The 15,627-nt window shown below is 38.7% G+C and overlaps 1 protein-coding gene across 2 annotated transcripts; it reads right to left on the bottom strand.

The window, feature by feature from the left end:
- Window positions 1-4,067: 4,067 nt before the first annotated feature.
- On the bottom strand, window positions 4,068-6,248 carry LOC311082428 (alpha-(1,3)-fucosyltransferase 7). 2 transcript variants are annotated; one of them, XM_084113254.1, is made up of 2 exons: window positions 5,831-6,248; window positions 4,068-5,473 (listed from the first exon to the last, which is right to left on the bottom strand). In XM_084113254.1, exon 2 carries the CDS (start codon window positions 5,464-5,466, stop codon window positions 4,408-4,410), a length of 1,059 nt encoding a protein of 352 aa, XP_083969380.1. In that variant the 5' UTR covers window positions 5,467-5,473; window positions 5,831-6,248; the 3' UTR covers window positions 4,068-4,407. The 2 variants fall into 2 exon arrangements, with proteins under 2 accessions (XP_083969380.1, XP_083969379.1); XM_084113253.1 differs by having other exon boundaries at window positions 4,068-5,476; window positions 5,831-6,247.
- Window positions 6,249-15,627: the final 9,379 nt, after the last annotated feature.

Genomic DNA, 15,627 nt, shown 5'->3' with positions numbered 1-15,627 from the left:
CAAAAGTGAATTTTGCATAATAGGTCCCCTTTAAGTTAACAGTTTACTGATCACAAAGTGATGAGAGTAAGATCCTCTACACAATGCCACCACTAAAATTTACAGGAAACAGGATAAAATTATGGGTTTTTAACTCTTGGAATCTCTTGAATTTCCATTAAAAAATTCTTACAAAATCAAAAAAAATTCCTACCTGTCAAAAAGCTTAAAGACCCACTCCGATGAAAATCATGTTTTTCTAGGTGTTAACATGTTCTTGTGGCATTTTTCTGATGTTAGAGGACATATCTTGAGAAAAATAAGCTCAAAGTTGTATTTCTGAGTATTTCTGCATTCAAATGGCTGTGAATCAGTAGCAGACGCTAAAATGCTGGCTAAAATAGACTGGAGTTGTGACGTAGTAACTCCACTGGGCGGTGCCACAAGCTCATACTCCCCTCCGCCCCCGCCCGCGTGGCTCAGGTTCTGAGGAGTAGAGAAGACGATGGCGGATCAACACCTACTGTGCGTTCACACCGCCGCCGACTTGAGCTTCCAAAGTTACCGGAAGTCATTCATTTTCAATGGAAGCTGGCTTCTCTCAGCTGCAAGGAGCGTCAAATTCCTCGGCGTCGCGTTTTGGGCGTTTTGAGCGTTTTGAGCGTCAATCTGAAAGTTGAGAGAAGCTCAACTTTATGGTAATGAGCTATGACGCGGTTCAGCGGCAAGCAGCGGCAAACGCCAGTAACCAATCGGAATATAGACGTCCTTCGCGCTGGCTGATTCCGGAGAAACATACGATGTAAACTTTCGTTCCTACCAAAACATTAGTTCCGAGAAAAAATTATTAATTGCAGAGTTTAACCATCATAGAGTGAAAGTGTATCATTTGCATGTGTTTTTAAGTCCTGTCAGCTTGACAGGGCATAAGAACGAGCAGAGAAAGAGAGAGAGCCCCGGCCGCGCGCGCGCACTCATCCGAGCGCTGTCTTCAATGCAAGACTCTTGCTCTCTCTCTCTCCCTCGCGCATATTAATCAAAATCAATTGATACGATGGCGTCGAAAAAAAACTCTCCAGGGATGAAATGTTTTCTGTGTTGACAAATCTTGCGCGATATCCTAAATTGCCGAATGCATTGCTTGTTTTTTCTGTTTACATTTCATGGTGTGACACTTCTCTTCTCCCATGATCGAACACAGAATGCTGCTACGTCAGAGCGGCCAAAGCGTCAACAAGCTTCCCCGTACTTTTTGACAAGCGTCCTTAACAGGGCGGCCATGCTTCTTTGCAGCTCAAGTCGGCGGCGGTGTGAACGTACAGCTATGTGCGGTAGCGGGTTGCAATGCTAACTGTACGTTCACACCGCCGCCGACTTGAGCGGCAAAGAAGCTCTGGCCGCCCTGTTAAGGACGCTTGTCAAAAAGTACGAGGAAGCTTGTTGACGCTTTGGCCGCTCTGACGTAGCAGCATTCTATGTTCGATCATGGGAGAAGAGAAGTGTCACACCATGAAAAGTAAACAAAATAAACAAGCAATACATTGACACTAGAAACCTTTTATAATGACAGCATTTGTATAACCGTTTTGGTCACATTATTATTTATTATTATTAATAGTGAGTGCGCGCGCGCGGCCGGGGATCTCTCTCTCTCTCTGCTATCTCTCTGCGTTCTTATATGCCCTGTCAAGCGCGCCCTATTAAACTTACAGGACTTAAAAACACATGCAAATGATAAACTTTCACTCTGATGGTTAAACTGCAATTAATCCGATAATGATAGGAAACCCAGCAACGGCGATGATCAGCTTCTCCTCCGTTTTCTCGGAAGCTCAAGTCGGCGGCGGTGTGAACGAGGGGGAGGGTCGTCTCCGTGCCAACGGCTCCGCCCACAACGCAGAGGCGAATTGCTAATGAGCTACTGCCGCTCTGCTGAAGCAAAGTCCCAGAAAACGGCACAGGTTTTGTGATTTTGGCTAAAAACGGCATAATCATCATTTAAAGACCACTGAGAATGTTTAAAAATAGCTCAAAATATGATCGGAGTGGGACTTAAGTTGAAACTTAGTTTCTAGATGCATGAAAGGAAACCACAGAAACAGACAGTTTAAGATGTCTCATTTTCGAAGAGGATGTGAGATTGTGTCCTCTGTGAGCTTTTTTCCGATCTTAAGACATCGATTGCAAAATTACATTGGTCACAATGAACTGTTGCTCTGTAAAGTTACTATCAAGGGTTTTGTGATCAGAATTTTCAAATCAACACACTAAGATGAAAGATACTTTAAGGTGCCAATCGTCTTGATTTTTATCAGTCCAAATTAAAACATGTCAATAGTTGAGATCTTATTTCCTTTGGGTTATGCAGAAGAGCACCTAAAAAGACAAAGATGTGATTTGATCACAGATTTTAGAAAGCATAAAATCCTGCACAGATCTGATGTGTTGTGAAGGTGTTGCATGGTTTCACTCCAAACTTTGATTTCTTATTTGGACAGGAGCAGTTAGCAGCCATTTTGTGGAGCCCAGGGAACAATTGGGGGTTAGATGGCTTGCTCAAGGCAACCTCAGTCATTTCCAGCCGGTATTGAGAATCGAACCCATAACCTTTGGAGTACCAGTCTGACTTTCTAACCATTAGGCCACAACTGCCCCCATAAAATTTCAGCTTTTAAAAGAAAATAGGAAGAGTTGAGTCTCAAATGTATTATTAATTTACAGCCCTCTGAGATTGATACCTTCTGAGGCACTTAACATAATAATAAACTATAAAATAACACTATAAAAAAACTGAGATCTTGCAAGGACTCATAGAACCCCTGATGTTATACACCCCTGACACCCAGCTTGTTATAATAGTTTTTTTGTGTGTGTGTGGGTAGGGGTGGGGGTGGGTGGGTGTGTGCCTGGCATAGCCTACACAACCAACACCCTACGGATGCAAGAGTGAGCAACCATGCTTCTTTCTGACTAATTTTATTTCTCTGTGGGCAGCGGGTGTGGCGGTCTCACAATAATTGTTTACCATGGCATTGTAAAGATTTAGTTTACTTTGATTAAAGTGAGCTCCTATGAAATCTTGCAAATAAGTTATTTAAAAAAATAACTTTAAAAAATATATGATTTAGAAGCATGCATAGATGCTTTTAAATTGCATTTATTAAATTTTAAGAGAACTTGATGAAAACTTGATAACATCACAGCGGAAGGGTGTTCCGACACAGTGAGCGGCGCTGAAGCCGCCTTTCCACTGCACATGACAATCGACAGCCGTCGGACCAGAAATCATTCATTTCCAATGGAGAGTCACAGTGAGTGGCGCTAACAACTCGGTAACACGATGACATTCGATCTTGAAAGCAGATCCAATTGTTTGTATTTTGATAAAGTAACACTGGAATAAATTAATGTTATAATTCACTAGCACTTATTGAAGTCCCAGAATCTAAATGCAGGCAGTAGGCCTATTTATTTACACAAAACTTGCACAGAACAACCTAACCATAGACTGAACAGAGCCAAACACAGAGTTTAAATACACAAGGACTAATCAAAGTAACGAGACAGCTAACGAGGGAATTGATAAACAACAGGTGATAGGAATCAAACAATAAGACAATGGAAATATGGGTCAAAGGAATGGGTACACAGTCATGAACAATGGGAACAATGAACAACTGAACAATGAAAACTAATCTAGAATTCAGACATGAACCGAAAATCAGAACAAAACTACACTCAAAACATGACAAACAGACTCAAATCGTGACAGAAATTATATATTTAAGTACTGAGTAATATTAATTAGCAACATGTACTTATTAGGTTAGGGTAGGATTAGGATTTGGTTGAGCAGGGTTAGTTGCATGTAATTATGCATAATTTGCTGTTATTACTATGGTAAGTACATGTAACAAGGACACTAAAATAAAGTGTTAAATTTGATTTTTTATTATAAATACAATGCACTTATAATATACAGATTTATTTAATGTTCTTTCAAACACTCACAAATTTTAAGACAAAAAGGTTACAAAATAGATGTCATGGCTGGTTGCAGGAATTCAAGAGACTATAGAAGCAGTATCTTTTTGCAACAGTCAGTTTTATTTACAAAAGACCAAAACAGAAACAGCAGAGACTAGAAGAGAACAGAAAATGAAGCAAACCAACATAATACAACTGACCCTGAACTGAAACAAACCAAGGGTTTAAATACACAGAAAATGAAATGATTAACTAGACACAGGTAGGTCAAATTAAAAACCATGACAACAAACAAGGGAAAAGTCAAAACAAAACAGGGAAAAACACAGTATTATTGTATTATAAATATTAATTTATTATTATTATAGATTTATTTAATATTCCATCAAACACATGACTCAAAAAAACATTTAAAAAAAAAAATAGATGCCAGAGGTAGGGTTAACTGTTGACCCAGCTATACAGGTCACTGTACACTTTTTTATGCTTAGAGAGCTGGTCATAATGCTTGCAAATATGACAGAGTCTCTCTCTCCAGTCTGTGTACATTCTAACATCATAGTAATGGTGCCATCTAAAATAAGATTCATAACGCTCTCTATCAGCGGCCACTTGACTCAAGAAAGTAGCCAGCGCCTTAACGCTGCTGAAGTCATTTACATGGATGAATGATTCCGGTGGAATTGATAGTTCATAAATGTTCCTGGGTGGGCCGAGCACCACCGGCACACTCCCTGCCTGAAGGGAGTTCTGCCACAGCTTCTCCGAAATATAGTCTGTAGATATTGAGTTTTCAAAGGCAAGGTAGAAGTAACATCGAGATATCATGGAAAGCAGCTTTTCGTTTGAGAGCGGCCGCTTGGACCACTGACCGTATACTTCTATCAGATTTGATGGAATGTGTTTCTTCAGCTGCTGGAAAACTAGAGAGCGACTCTGAGTGGCTTTGTATCTGCTGACCACCCAGCAAACTAGGCAGTCGCTCTTCTTCGGAATGATGTACGTGGCATTAGTCCTTTTAGAAACAAGTTTTCCGTATGGCATGAAGATGTCAGCGTCACGGCGATAACTCATCGTCCAGTTGAACAAGCCGTTGTAGTTGCTTAGGTTGTGGTTGTTTGTGGGAGGTTCCAGCGATAACCAAAGCCACTTCTGCATTGGTGGACGCGTAAGGTGGAGAGGAAGTTTGGAGTGACCAGTCCAGAGCTCAAAGAAGTGGAACACTACGACATCTGCTTGAGCAAAATTGGATTGGTTATCCTCCAGAGAGCATCTAGGGATTTCATATTTATCCATACAGATGCCTCTCCCGACTCTGTAGTGAACTCCGAAAGGCCAGTGCCACAGGAGGATGGTGATGTTATGGTCAAGAGTTTTTGGTCCGCTGGTCTCAATCTGACTCAAGAGTAGCATGTTTATACTCCAGGATAAAAAATTGTAGAGCAGTACAAAGCCAAACACACAACAGAGGGCATGGTTATGTTGTTTCAGTAATTGCATGGCACAACTACTGTGAAGACAAAGAAGTGAGGTGGTTACAGATATCAGACAGCATCAAATCAATTTAGTCTCTTCCTTTTGAAAGTATGACTAAACCCTGATGTGATGGCATCACTTACTCATCACTTCGCATGGTTTCAGTAACAACTTTGCATGTTTGTTACAAAAAAAAAAAATTGCATTAATATTAAAGCAGGTTGGAATCATACTATGCACTGCCATTTTAATAGCAAAATAATATATTTATTTTTCTAATATGTTCACAATAAAGGTAAATAATTTACATATAAAAAATATATTTATTTTTTGTTATTGTATTTTTCTAACATAATGCAGGCACAATTAAATAATGTAGGCTACTTACCTTGGCTTCAGAGTCCAGGACCGAAATGAAAATTAAGTAAGCAATTGTAGCAAGCAGTTTAAGTAAGCAGAGTGCCACTACTTCGTGGGCGAATGATACAGTGACAGTGCGTATCCGGCCCTGCCCCGCCTGTTGGCAGACAAACTCACAATGCAGAATGTTGGACACATGAAATCAATGTGGTGCAAAGATTCACCCTGCACATGTGTAAAAGCCACACCTATTTTGGCACAGAGCAGGCAAGATGTCTCGGTGATATTATACAAAACTACAACTTCTAGCACTGTACATGTGGTTCAGATAATATTTTACAGAAATTACTGAGAGGATTTTAATATAAGGGGTTTAAGGAAACATTTGTTCATCTAAAATGAACATTTAAAAGTATGGATTGAGCTGTTGTCCATCTGAAATGCTTTGGTTGGTCCCACTGCAATCTTTTTTAAATCCTAACACCAAATTCAAAGATATTTTTAGAATCTGCCCTTGTTTGGCAAATAATGTGATCAGTAATTATTTTGTGTGGAAATAAATTATTTATAATATAATATAATATTCACAATGGACCAATATATGATGTGTTATTAATCTTCTGTTGATTTTTACAACCGTATGTGTTTTACTTGTATTTTAGTACATTTGACGGAAAATGTACAGCTACTGGTAGGCTAATTTTCCTTCAGTAGCCTAGGCATACATTAAACAGGTTTTTTCTTACAGTATAATATTATATAATATACTTTACATTCAGATTTTAAAGAGTGGATGTCAGTTTAGTGGATGTCACAGTTTTGGGGTCTTAATGATTTATTGTTTTTTTGTGAGTTGGCCATTTAAATGATTTGAAAACTTTGTGGGTGGATTTTTCTTTTTCCTGTTGTGGGCTGATGCTGTACAGGAAACCACAACCTGTTCTCTATCTGAAGTGTGAACACAAACGTTATTCACCTAAGTAAATTCATTTGTCACTTTATCGTTTTTACTTAGTATGGTATGCGCTAATAGGCTAGCCTATTTCTAGACACTGGAGGGAGGTGTTGACAAAAAATTTGGATGAAACTATCATGTCGAAGCTTTTTATGTACAATACATTGAATCAATAAAGGCATTAGCACAATATACACAAAAACGAGCATACTGTTGCATTATTGATTTGCAAGCTCTCTTTATTTATAGGGAGATTCAAACATTTAGCGGTGGGGAGATGATTCATCCCAGTGACTCGAATCTTTTGCGTACTCTATAGGGAAAGCTATAGTTTCCAACTACAAGTTATCGCGCCAGCGCCTCCATGTCCTGATTATGTTAATTTGCTTCTAGTTTATTTAAATTTATTTTTATTTTATTAAATTGAATTTCATTAAATTGATTAAAATTACGATACAATTAATACAAAACGAAATTCACTTTAAAGAAAGGTTTTATACAAAACAAAACTTTATGAAGTGGTCGAAATTATGTCTGACCCGTCGCGCATCTTAGTTATGATCCTATCTTTATCATTCTGTTCAGTTTTCATATAATCAGCATAGATTCAAAATATATTATTTAAACATAAATATGAAACTAATACGTTTTCTTTGATGGCTACAACATAGGCCTATAATAGGCCTACAGTAGGCTATAGAGAAATTTAATGTTGGAGCGAAATTTGAGCGAACGCCGTTACTGGTGAGCACAGAGGCGAAATAACACTGAGTGGGGGCCCCAGGCATAATTAATCAATGAGGCCCTTTTTTATATAGCCTATATATATGTATTTTATATATATATGTTTTATATAATATATAAGATTTTTTTTGTTAAAGGTTCCATTCTTCGTGATCCCATGTTTCAAACTTTAGTTAGTGTGTAATGTTGCTGTTAGAGCATAAATAATATCTGTAAAATTATAAAGCTCAAAGTTCAATGCCAAGCGAGATATTTTATTTAACAGAAGTCGCCTACATCGAACGGCCCATTTGGACTACATCTCTCTACTTCCTTCTTTAATGACGTCACTAGAACAGTTTTTTGACTAACCTCCGCCCACAGGAATGCTCCCTCAACTCTACCGAAATTCGTTTATGTACTTGCGCACTTCTTATAACTTACTGTGTTTACTCAGCTCTTATGGTGATTTTCTTAAGTAAAACTGACGCTTCATCTTTTGTGTGATGTACAATAAACTTTATTAAACTCATCAGTATATGTTTGATCATCATTCGGACCTGGTCCGAAACAGCAGACTTGTAGGCTATTAATAAACTAGATGTACCGCATGGCGGTACAAAATATGACCGCCGCTCAGGCCTGCACTGGCTTTCCACAAAAATAAATGACGTGGAGTAATTTGGCTGTATTGCGTGTTTATGTATATACCTAAAAAAAGTAGTAGTATGTGCATGTCTGTCTGTGTGTGTGTGTATGTTTGTGTATGTGTGTGTCTGTGTGTGTGTGTGTCTGTGCGTGTATGTATGCGTGCGTACATGTGTGTGCGCGTGTGTGTTTGTGTGTGTGTGTCTGTGCATGTGGATTTGTATGTGTGTGTATGGGTGTGTGTCTGTGCGTGTGGATGTCAGTGTGTGTGCATGCTTGCGTTTGTTTGTATTCCTGCATGTGTGTGTGTGACAGTATCATCCTAAACCAGCAACCCTTCGCTCAACACCACCATCTACAGGCCGATGAGTGTACAGTCACTAAATGTGCACATAAATGAATTTATTTTATACCCCCCCATGGATGAAATTCTACGAAACTTAGCATACCCCCAGAGGATGTCAAGTTAATCATACACATGAAATATGGTGTAGTTCTGAACATCTCAACTGAAGATAGGGGCGAAGGACCCTCCCATTCAATTTCTACAAACCTCTACCAAACAGTTGAGGTGCCTGTTGATGGTAAAAGTCAGTTATCTGATTTCGGCATGGGTTTGTTGTGTTTTACTGAAATAAAAAACATTTTTTCCCCAAAAAAGTGGTTTTATCTTGTAGCCCTGGTCTCAGAGTTGTAAAAAAACAATGTTAACAAAATTAAACTCATTCCCACTGTACCTAGTAGAACACTTAAGTAAATGTCCCATTGAAATTAATGGGATTTTATGGATTTAGGTGAAGAAAGTGTACACATAATACATTTTGGTCTGTACCATGAAGAGAAAACTGATTCAACTATATAAACTATATATTTTCTGAAAGCGTAGACTCTCAGGATGTGATCTAACATGGCATGAAACATGTCCCACCCACGTCATTAGTATACTGCCCAAGCATAACACATTGGGTATTGGTAAATCGGGTATATGGCTGATACCTAAAAAAAGTAGTAGTATGTGCATGTCTGTCTGTGTGTGTGTGTGTATGTGTGTGTGTTTGTGTATGTGTGTGTGTGTGTCTGTGCGTGTATGTATGCGTGCGTACATGTGTGTGCGCGTGTGTGTTTGTGTGTGTGTGTGTCTGTGCATGTGGATTTGTATGTGTGTGTATGGGTGTGTGTCTGTGCGTGTGGATGTCAGTGTGTGTGCATGCTTGCGTTTGTTTGTATTCCTGCATGTGTGTGTGTGACAGTAAGTATCATCCTAAACCAGCAATCCTTCGCTCAACACCACCATCTACAGGCCGATGAGTGTACAGTCACTAAATGTGCACATAAATGAATTTATTTTATACCCCCCCATGGGTGAAATTCTACGAAACTTAGCATACCCCCAGAGGATGTCAAGTTAATCATACACATGAAATATGGTGCAGTTCTGAACATCTCAACTGAAGATAGGGGCGATTAAAGCAGAATAATATTGCATTTTCATTTTTTATGGGAGGGGCGCAAATCACAAATGAGTGATTATGGGCTAGGTTGATGTGGGCCCTTAAGACCAACATACCATAAAAATTTCTTCATCCTCGGTGCCACGGTTCAGGTAGTTATTTAGGAAAAACTGCATTTTTTGGGTTTGGGGGGGCCCAGTGCGGGGGGGGGGACTGGCCCCCGGGGACCAAACGAAATTTTTCCGTAAAAGTCTAGTGGGGCTACATGCCCACCAAATTTCATGTTCCCCGGTGTTTCGGTGTCCCTGGTATCGTTGACGTAAAATTCAGTAGATTGACAAAAAAAAAAAAAAAAAAAAACTTTGACAATCCCTATATGACCGCTTTCGCTAGCGTATAATAATGGATACATAACAAGCAGATGACAAATATGTTATGATAACCGTAATTAAACTACAAAACTATACCTGTTCCATCTCTATACAGCACTCTGACTCTGTAGGCATTATTGTCTGACTCGAAATGAACACCGTTACTGAGAGTTTCTGATATTATCATCATTCCGTGAGATGAAATTGTCCTGAGAGACTGAGCACGAGCTCATGAAGCTCCGCCCCCTGGGTCGTCCAGCAGCAGCTTATTTGCATTTAAAGGGCACACACTAAAACAGCGCGTTTTTCTGAGCCCCAAAAAATGACAATTTAAAGTCCGCGTGAACCGGAAGTTGCAAACGACTTTTCTCCAGTGTTGTGACGTATTTCCCAGTGAAAAGGAATATTGAACAGAGGGCAGGGTTTAAAGGCCCGTTCACACCAAGGACGATAACTATAAAGATAACGATAAAGATATAATTCTAAAAATCGTTCTCCATATTAAAGAATAACAGAGTTCACACCACAACTATAACGATAAAGATATGAGGAACGATATCGTTGGGATCACTTTCAGAACGATTTTTTTTCAGCTGTCAAACGATAAAACACTGACAGTCAATCAGAATCCATTCTAATTTAAAGGTCTCGCGCATTTAAAATGGGGCGCGCGCGCGCGCGTGCTTAGAATAAAAATACCGTTATCGTTCGTTGGTGTGGACGCATATATAGTTATCTTTGTCTTTATCTTTATAGTTATCGTGCTTGGTGTGAACGGGCCTTTACTCTAGCGCTCCTCCTCTCCATCTCTCGCTCATAACAGACTAACGGTTTGAGGGGAGTGGTTAAGCGTTTCCCAACCCAAGTCCTCAAACCTACGTCATCAGGGAAGGTCCTCCAATGCAGAGGGGAGGGGCATTTTCAGATTTTGATTAAAGATTACGAAGCCAAAAATTTTTTTTGTGTGGATTGACTTCCATGGATGAATTGTTCACCACAAAACGATCAATTTAGGCAAACAAAGTAGGCTAAATATCAGGGCCGTGCACAGACATTTTAAGGGGCAGTGGCCTAAACCAAAAAAGGGGCACTATAAAGTGTGCCAACAACAGAAAATGTAGTTATTTGTATTAGATCTGATCGAGAGTACAATAATTTGATTAGACAAGCAGCTAATTCTAAGAACGTGGATATGTTGTACACAGGGCTGGACTGGGGCAACAAAAAAAAAAATCGGCCCTGGCATTTTGGTCCAGACTGGCCCACTATATGATCATAATATCATTGGTCAACAATCATTGGGGGCATGCCTCCAGAAAATGTTGTGCATTTTAATGTTAAATTCATCAATCTGGTGCACTTTGAGAGTTCAAAATTAAAAGCTCCAACCCATATTCAGTGTGCAAATTAAACAAAGAAATATTCAAACCTTTTAGTTAGTGTCTATTTACATTACACCTACTACATAATAATAGTTATAATATTAATCAAATGACAGTAATAGCCATATTTTGTAAAACAATAAAGGAAACTTTCATAATTAGTTTTGTACCAATTTCTGTACTTGAAAGAGATAAGCACATGATCTTATTTTATTTTGACGGAAACTGCATCAAGCTTTTATTTTGGCGGAAAACATGGTTTACAAACGCCTCTCATTAAATTTCTAGTGAATTGCGGTAATCGTCAACTATGCCAATGTGGAAATGATCTGTAACTCGGTTATGGGTTCCTACACTCATGACATAGCCTAACTGTTTTGAAAGTAACTGTTAGTTCTGCTTACCGCAGGCTCTACGCTTTCTCATCTTTCTCCTGATCCTCCTCACTATCATCATCTGCCACAGGAGCTGATGAAGGTCAGAAAACATACACTACCGTTCAAAAGTTTGGGGTCAGTAAGATTTTTAATGTTTTTAAAAGAAGAATCTTCTGCTCACCAAGGCTGCATTTATTTGATTAAAAATGCAAACAAAAACAGTAATATTCTGAAATATTATTCCAATTTAAAACAGCTGTTTTCTATGTGAATATAGAGTAATGCTGTTCTTTTTAACTTTCTATTCATCAAAGAATTTTGAAAAAAAAAAAATTACACAACTGTTTTCAACATTGATAATAATAATGACTGTTTCTTGAGCATCAAATCATCATATTAGAATGATTTCTGAAGGATCATGTGACACTGAAGACTGGAGTAATGATGCTGAACATTCAGCCTTGATCACAGGAATAAATTACAATTTAAAATATATTAAAATAGAAAACAGTCATTTTAAATTGTCATAATATTTCACAATATTACTGTTTGTTTTTTTATCAAATAATGCAGCCTTGGTGAGCAGAAGATAGGCTACTTCTTTTAAAAACATTAAAAAATCTTACTGACCCCAAACTTTTGAACGGTAGTGTATATTTAGACACATTTTACAGTGTCTGCTTCAAGGGCCTGTTTCTATTTTTTCACGCTGTTTTTCTGCACATTCCTTGCGTTTCTTCTCCATCTTGCTGACTATTTTGACAGATACACACTGACACTGCTGCACGCTCGCTCACTCACTCGTTTAAAGTTGTGATTGGCCCAGCCCAGTGTCAATCAAGAAAAGAACCAATGGGCCGCTGATCTACGTGTTTCATGGACTGGTCTGTCAAAAGAAAAAAAAAAAAAACCCTAACGCTGACTTTTTCTGACCAGTGCATTACACCGGCACAAACCCAGCACCGCCAATTAAGCAAAACAAAACAAAACGAATGGGCCGCCGATGTACAAATTTTATGGGCCGTTAAAAAGAAAAAGAAAAAATAATAGGCCTAATAATAAAAATAATAGGCCTAATAATAAAAATAATGTATGAGTATATGAGATGTATCTGCCCAAAAAGCACGTCGGCCCACCGGGAAAGTGCGCGGTATGCCCGATGGCCAGTCCAGCCCTGGTTGTAGGCCTACAAGTTGTTAGCACTAGTAGAAAGAGCCAGAAGCCAGAAGACCAAGAGCAAAACATTACCGACATAAATACAACAAAAACAAATGACTAATTTCGCAGATTCAACCACTGTCTTGCATAGCCTACCTGTTAAAGGAGAAGTTCACTTTCAAAAAAACTTTTGCTGATAATTTACTCACCCCCATGTCATCCAAGATGTCCATGTCTTTCTTTCTTCAGTCGCAAAGAAATTAAGGTTTTTGATGAAAACATTCCAGGATTTCCCCCCATGTAATGGATTCTATTGGGACCCAAACGGTAGAAGGTCCAAATGACAGTTTAAGTGCAGCTTCAAAGGGCTTTAAACGATACCAGACGATGAATAAGGGTCTTATCTAGCGAAACGATCGGTCATTTCCAAAATAAATAAAAAAGTTTAAGTTTTATAAGCACAAACGCTCGCCTTGCTCTGTTCTGTGATGCGCGTTCGTGACGTCACGTAATACGCAATTACGTTGAAAAGGTCACGCTTGACGTGTTTACAAATGTGCAGAAGGAGGACCATATACACATTTTCAAATGTATTTGTGTCAGTTTATCGTTTAAAATGCCCATTTCGTGTGCGTATCCTGTGTGTTTTAATATTAAAAAGCCAAAAAGAACATTTTCTTCAGGACAGAAATTTTCCAAGCGTGACCTTTTCAACGTAATTGCGTATTACGTGACGTCACGAACGCGCATCACAGAACAGAGCAAGGCGAACATTTGTGCTTATAAAACTTAAACTTTTTTATTTATTTTGGAAATGACCGATCGTTTCGCTAGATAAGACCCTTATTCATCATCTGGTATCGTTTAAAGCCCTTTGAAGCTGCACTTAAACTGTCATTTGGACCTTCTACCGTTTGGGTCCCAATAGAATCCATTACATGGGGGGAAATCCTGGAATGTTTTCATCAAAAACCTTAATTTCTTTGCGACTGAAGAAAGAAAGACATGGACATCTTGGATGACATGGGGGTGAGTAAATTATCAGCAAAAGTTTTTTTGAAAGTGAACTTCTCCTTTAATGCGACAGCTTTCGTGAACTGTCGTATACTGTGAGTGATGCTGCGGAGCGAGCGGGAAAACCTGTAACGGATTAGCGGAATCAGCGGAATGCTTTGAGCGGAGCGGTGGGGGTGGGGAAGAGGGGCACCTCAGTCGATGAGGGCAGAGGGGCAGTGGCTCTAGCCACCGGGCCACCCCCCTGTGCACAGCCCTGCTAAATATGGTCAATTTTGATTTCATGTGGACTTTAAACATGCTGTAAAAAATGATCTGTTGGGTATTTTGAGCTGAAACTTCACATACACACTCTGGGGACATCAGAGACTTATTTTACATCTTGTGAAAAGGGGCATAATACGGGACCTTTAATATATCTTCATTACTTTGAGATATTATTATACAAAATTTAAAAAGTAGTCAAAACACAGAACATCTAACAGAACATAAGTTGTTTATTTTTTACAACATTATGTGCTTATTTTTTATTTAACGAAATGTCAATCTTCATCTAATAATACAATACAACAATCTTCAAGATACAGTTAATCTTCAAATGTGTAACAGATTCACCTTAAAAACAGTCATTTGCGTGGTGGAACAAGCAATGCTATATAGAAATATATTCTGCCATGCAAACTACCCCAAACGCCAATACAATATTTCTTTCTTTTTTTTACTATAGCCACAGCGCTACGCGTCTCCGTGTGGACAAGGCCTAAAAAATATCAAGTGGTTCAATATCATTTAATCACTCACTTAGCCGATTCTTAAAAACACGGAATCAACCGAAACAAGTCTTGTCAGAAGTGAGATTTATTGCCAAGTATGTTTTACACACAAAAGGAATTTGTCTTGATGACAGAAGTTTATAGTGAACAGAAAAAATCATCTCTCAAAGAACAACAAGGTAATATGTAAAGATAATATAAAAAATGAAAAGGACTGGGTTAAGTATCATAATTAATAAACATTCATAATGATTGTATGTCCTTTAATGAACTTTAATTACAGCAAAGTACCGCGAGAGAGTGAAAAATATATTTAATCGCAGAAAGGACAGGGAGCGACATTCCCTGAACGATTTTCCTGGCATAGGCCCTATGGGTTTCAGAACAGAATTCTAATCTTACTATATAAGGTAGACATAGTAAGAGTAGTATGCTGTATTCTGTCTATGAGTCAGAACATTGAAGTTAAAGAGAACGACTCCTTCAAATGATTCGTTAAAAAAAACAAAACTATTTGCTTATTGCCTCTGCAATATTAAAATCCCCCAGTTAATGGTCTCCCACAGAGTTGCCCCAGAACATCTGGCCTTTATGCGTGTCTAATGATTGTTGGAACATAATTATTAATCTGTCATATTTTTTTTTCTGTACAAATCGTGATGCCTGTAGGAACTGTAGTCGTGCTATTTATTTCCAACCGCCTACTGTTGAAACCAGTGCCATGCTGCAGAGGGTGCCATTCGCTTTTCTCACTCTCAAAACTCTTTTCAAGGGTAACTCGCTATAATAACACACTGAACAAAGATCACAGACTTCATGCAATCCACGACAGCCACAAAAAAACAAAATAGTGATCTCGGATAAATCTGTCCACCCAGGAGGGATTTACCTCAGTCCCAGAAGTAAAGCTAAAGATGAGGAGATTAAAATGTTCTCACATCGATGGAGTTTCTATAAATAGCCCAGCGTCGCA

The sequence above is a fragment of the Abramis brama genome, assembly GCF_963993115.1.
Source record: "Abramis brama genome assembly, chromosome: 5".
Classification (NCBI taxonomy): domain Eukaryota; kingdom Metazoa; phylum Chordata; class Actinopteri; order Cypriniformes; family Leuciscidae; genus Abramis; species Abramis brama.
The sequence above is the reverse complement of the archived record's forward strand: the minus strand, read 5'-3'. Positions and strand labels throughout refer to the sequence as shown.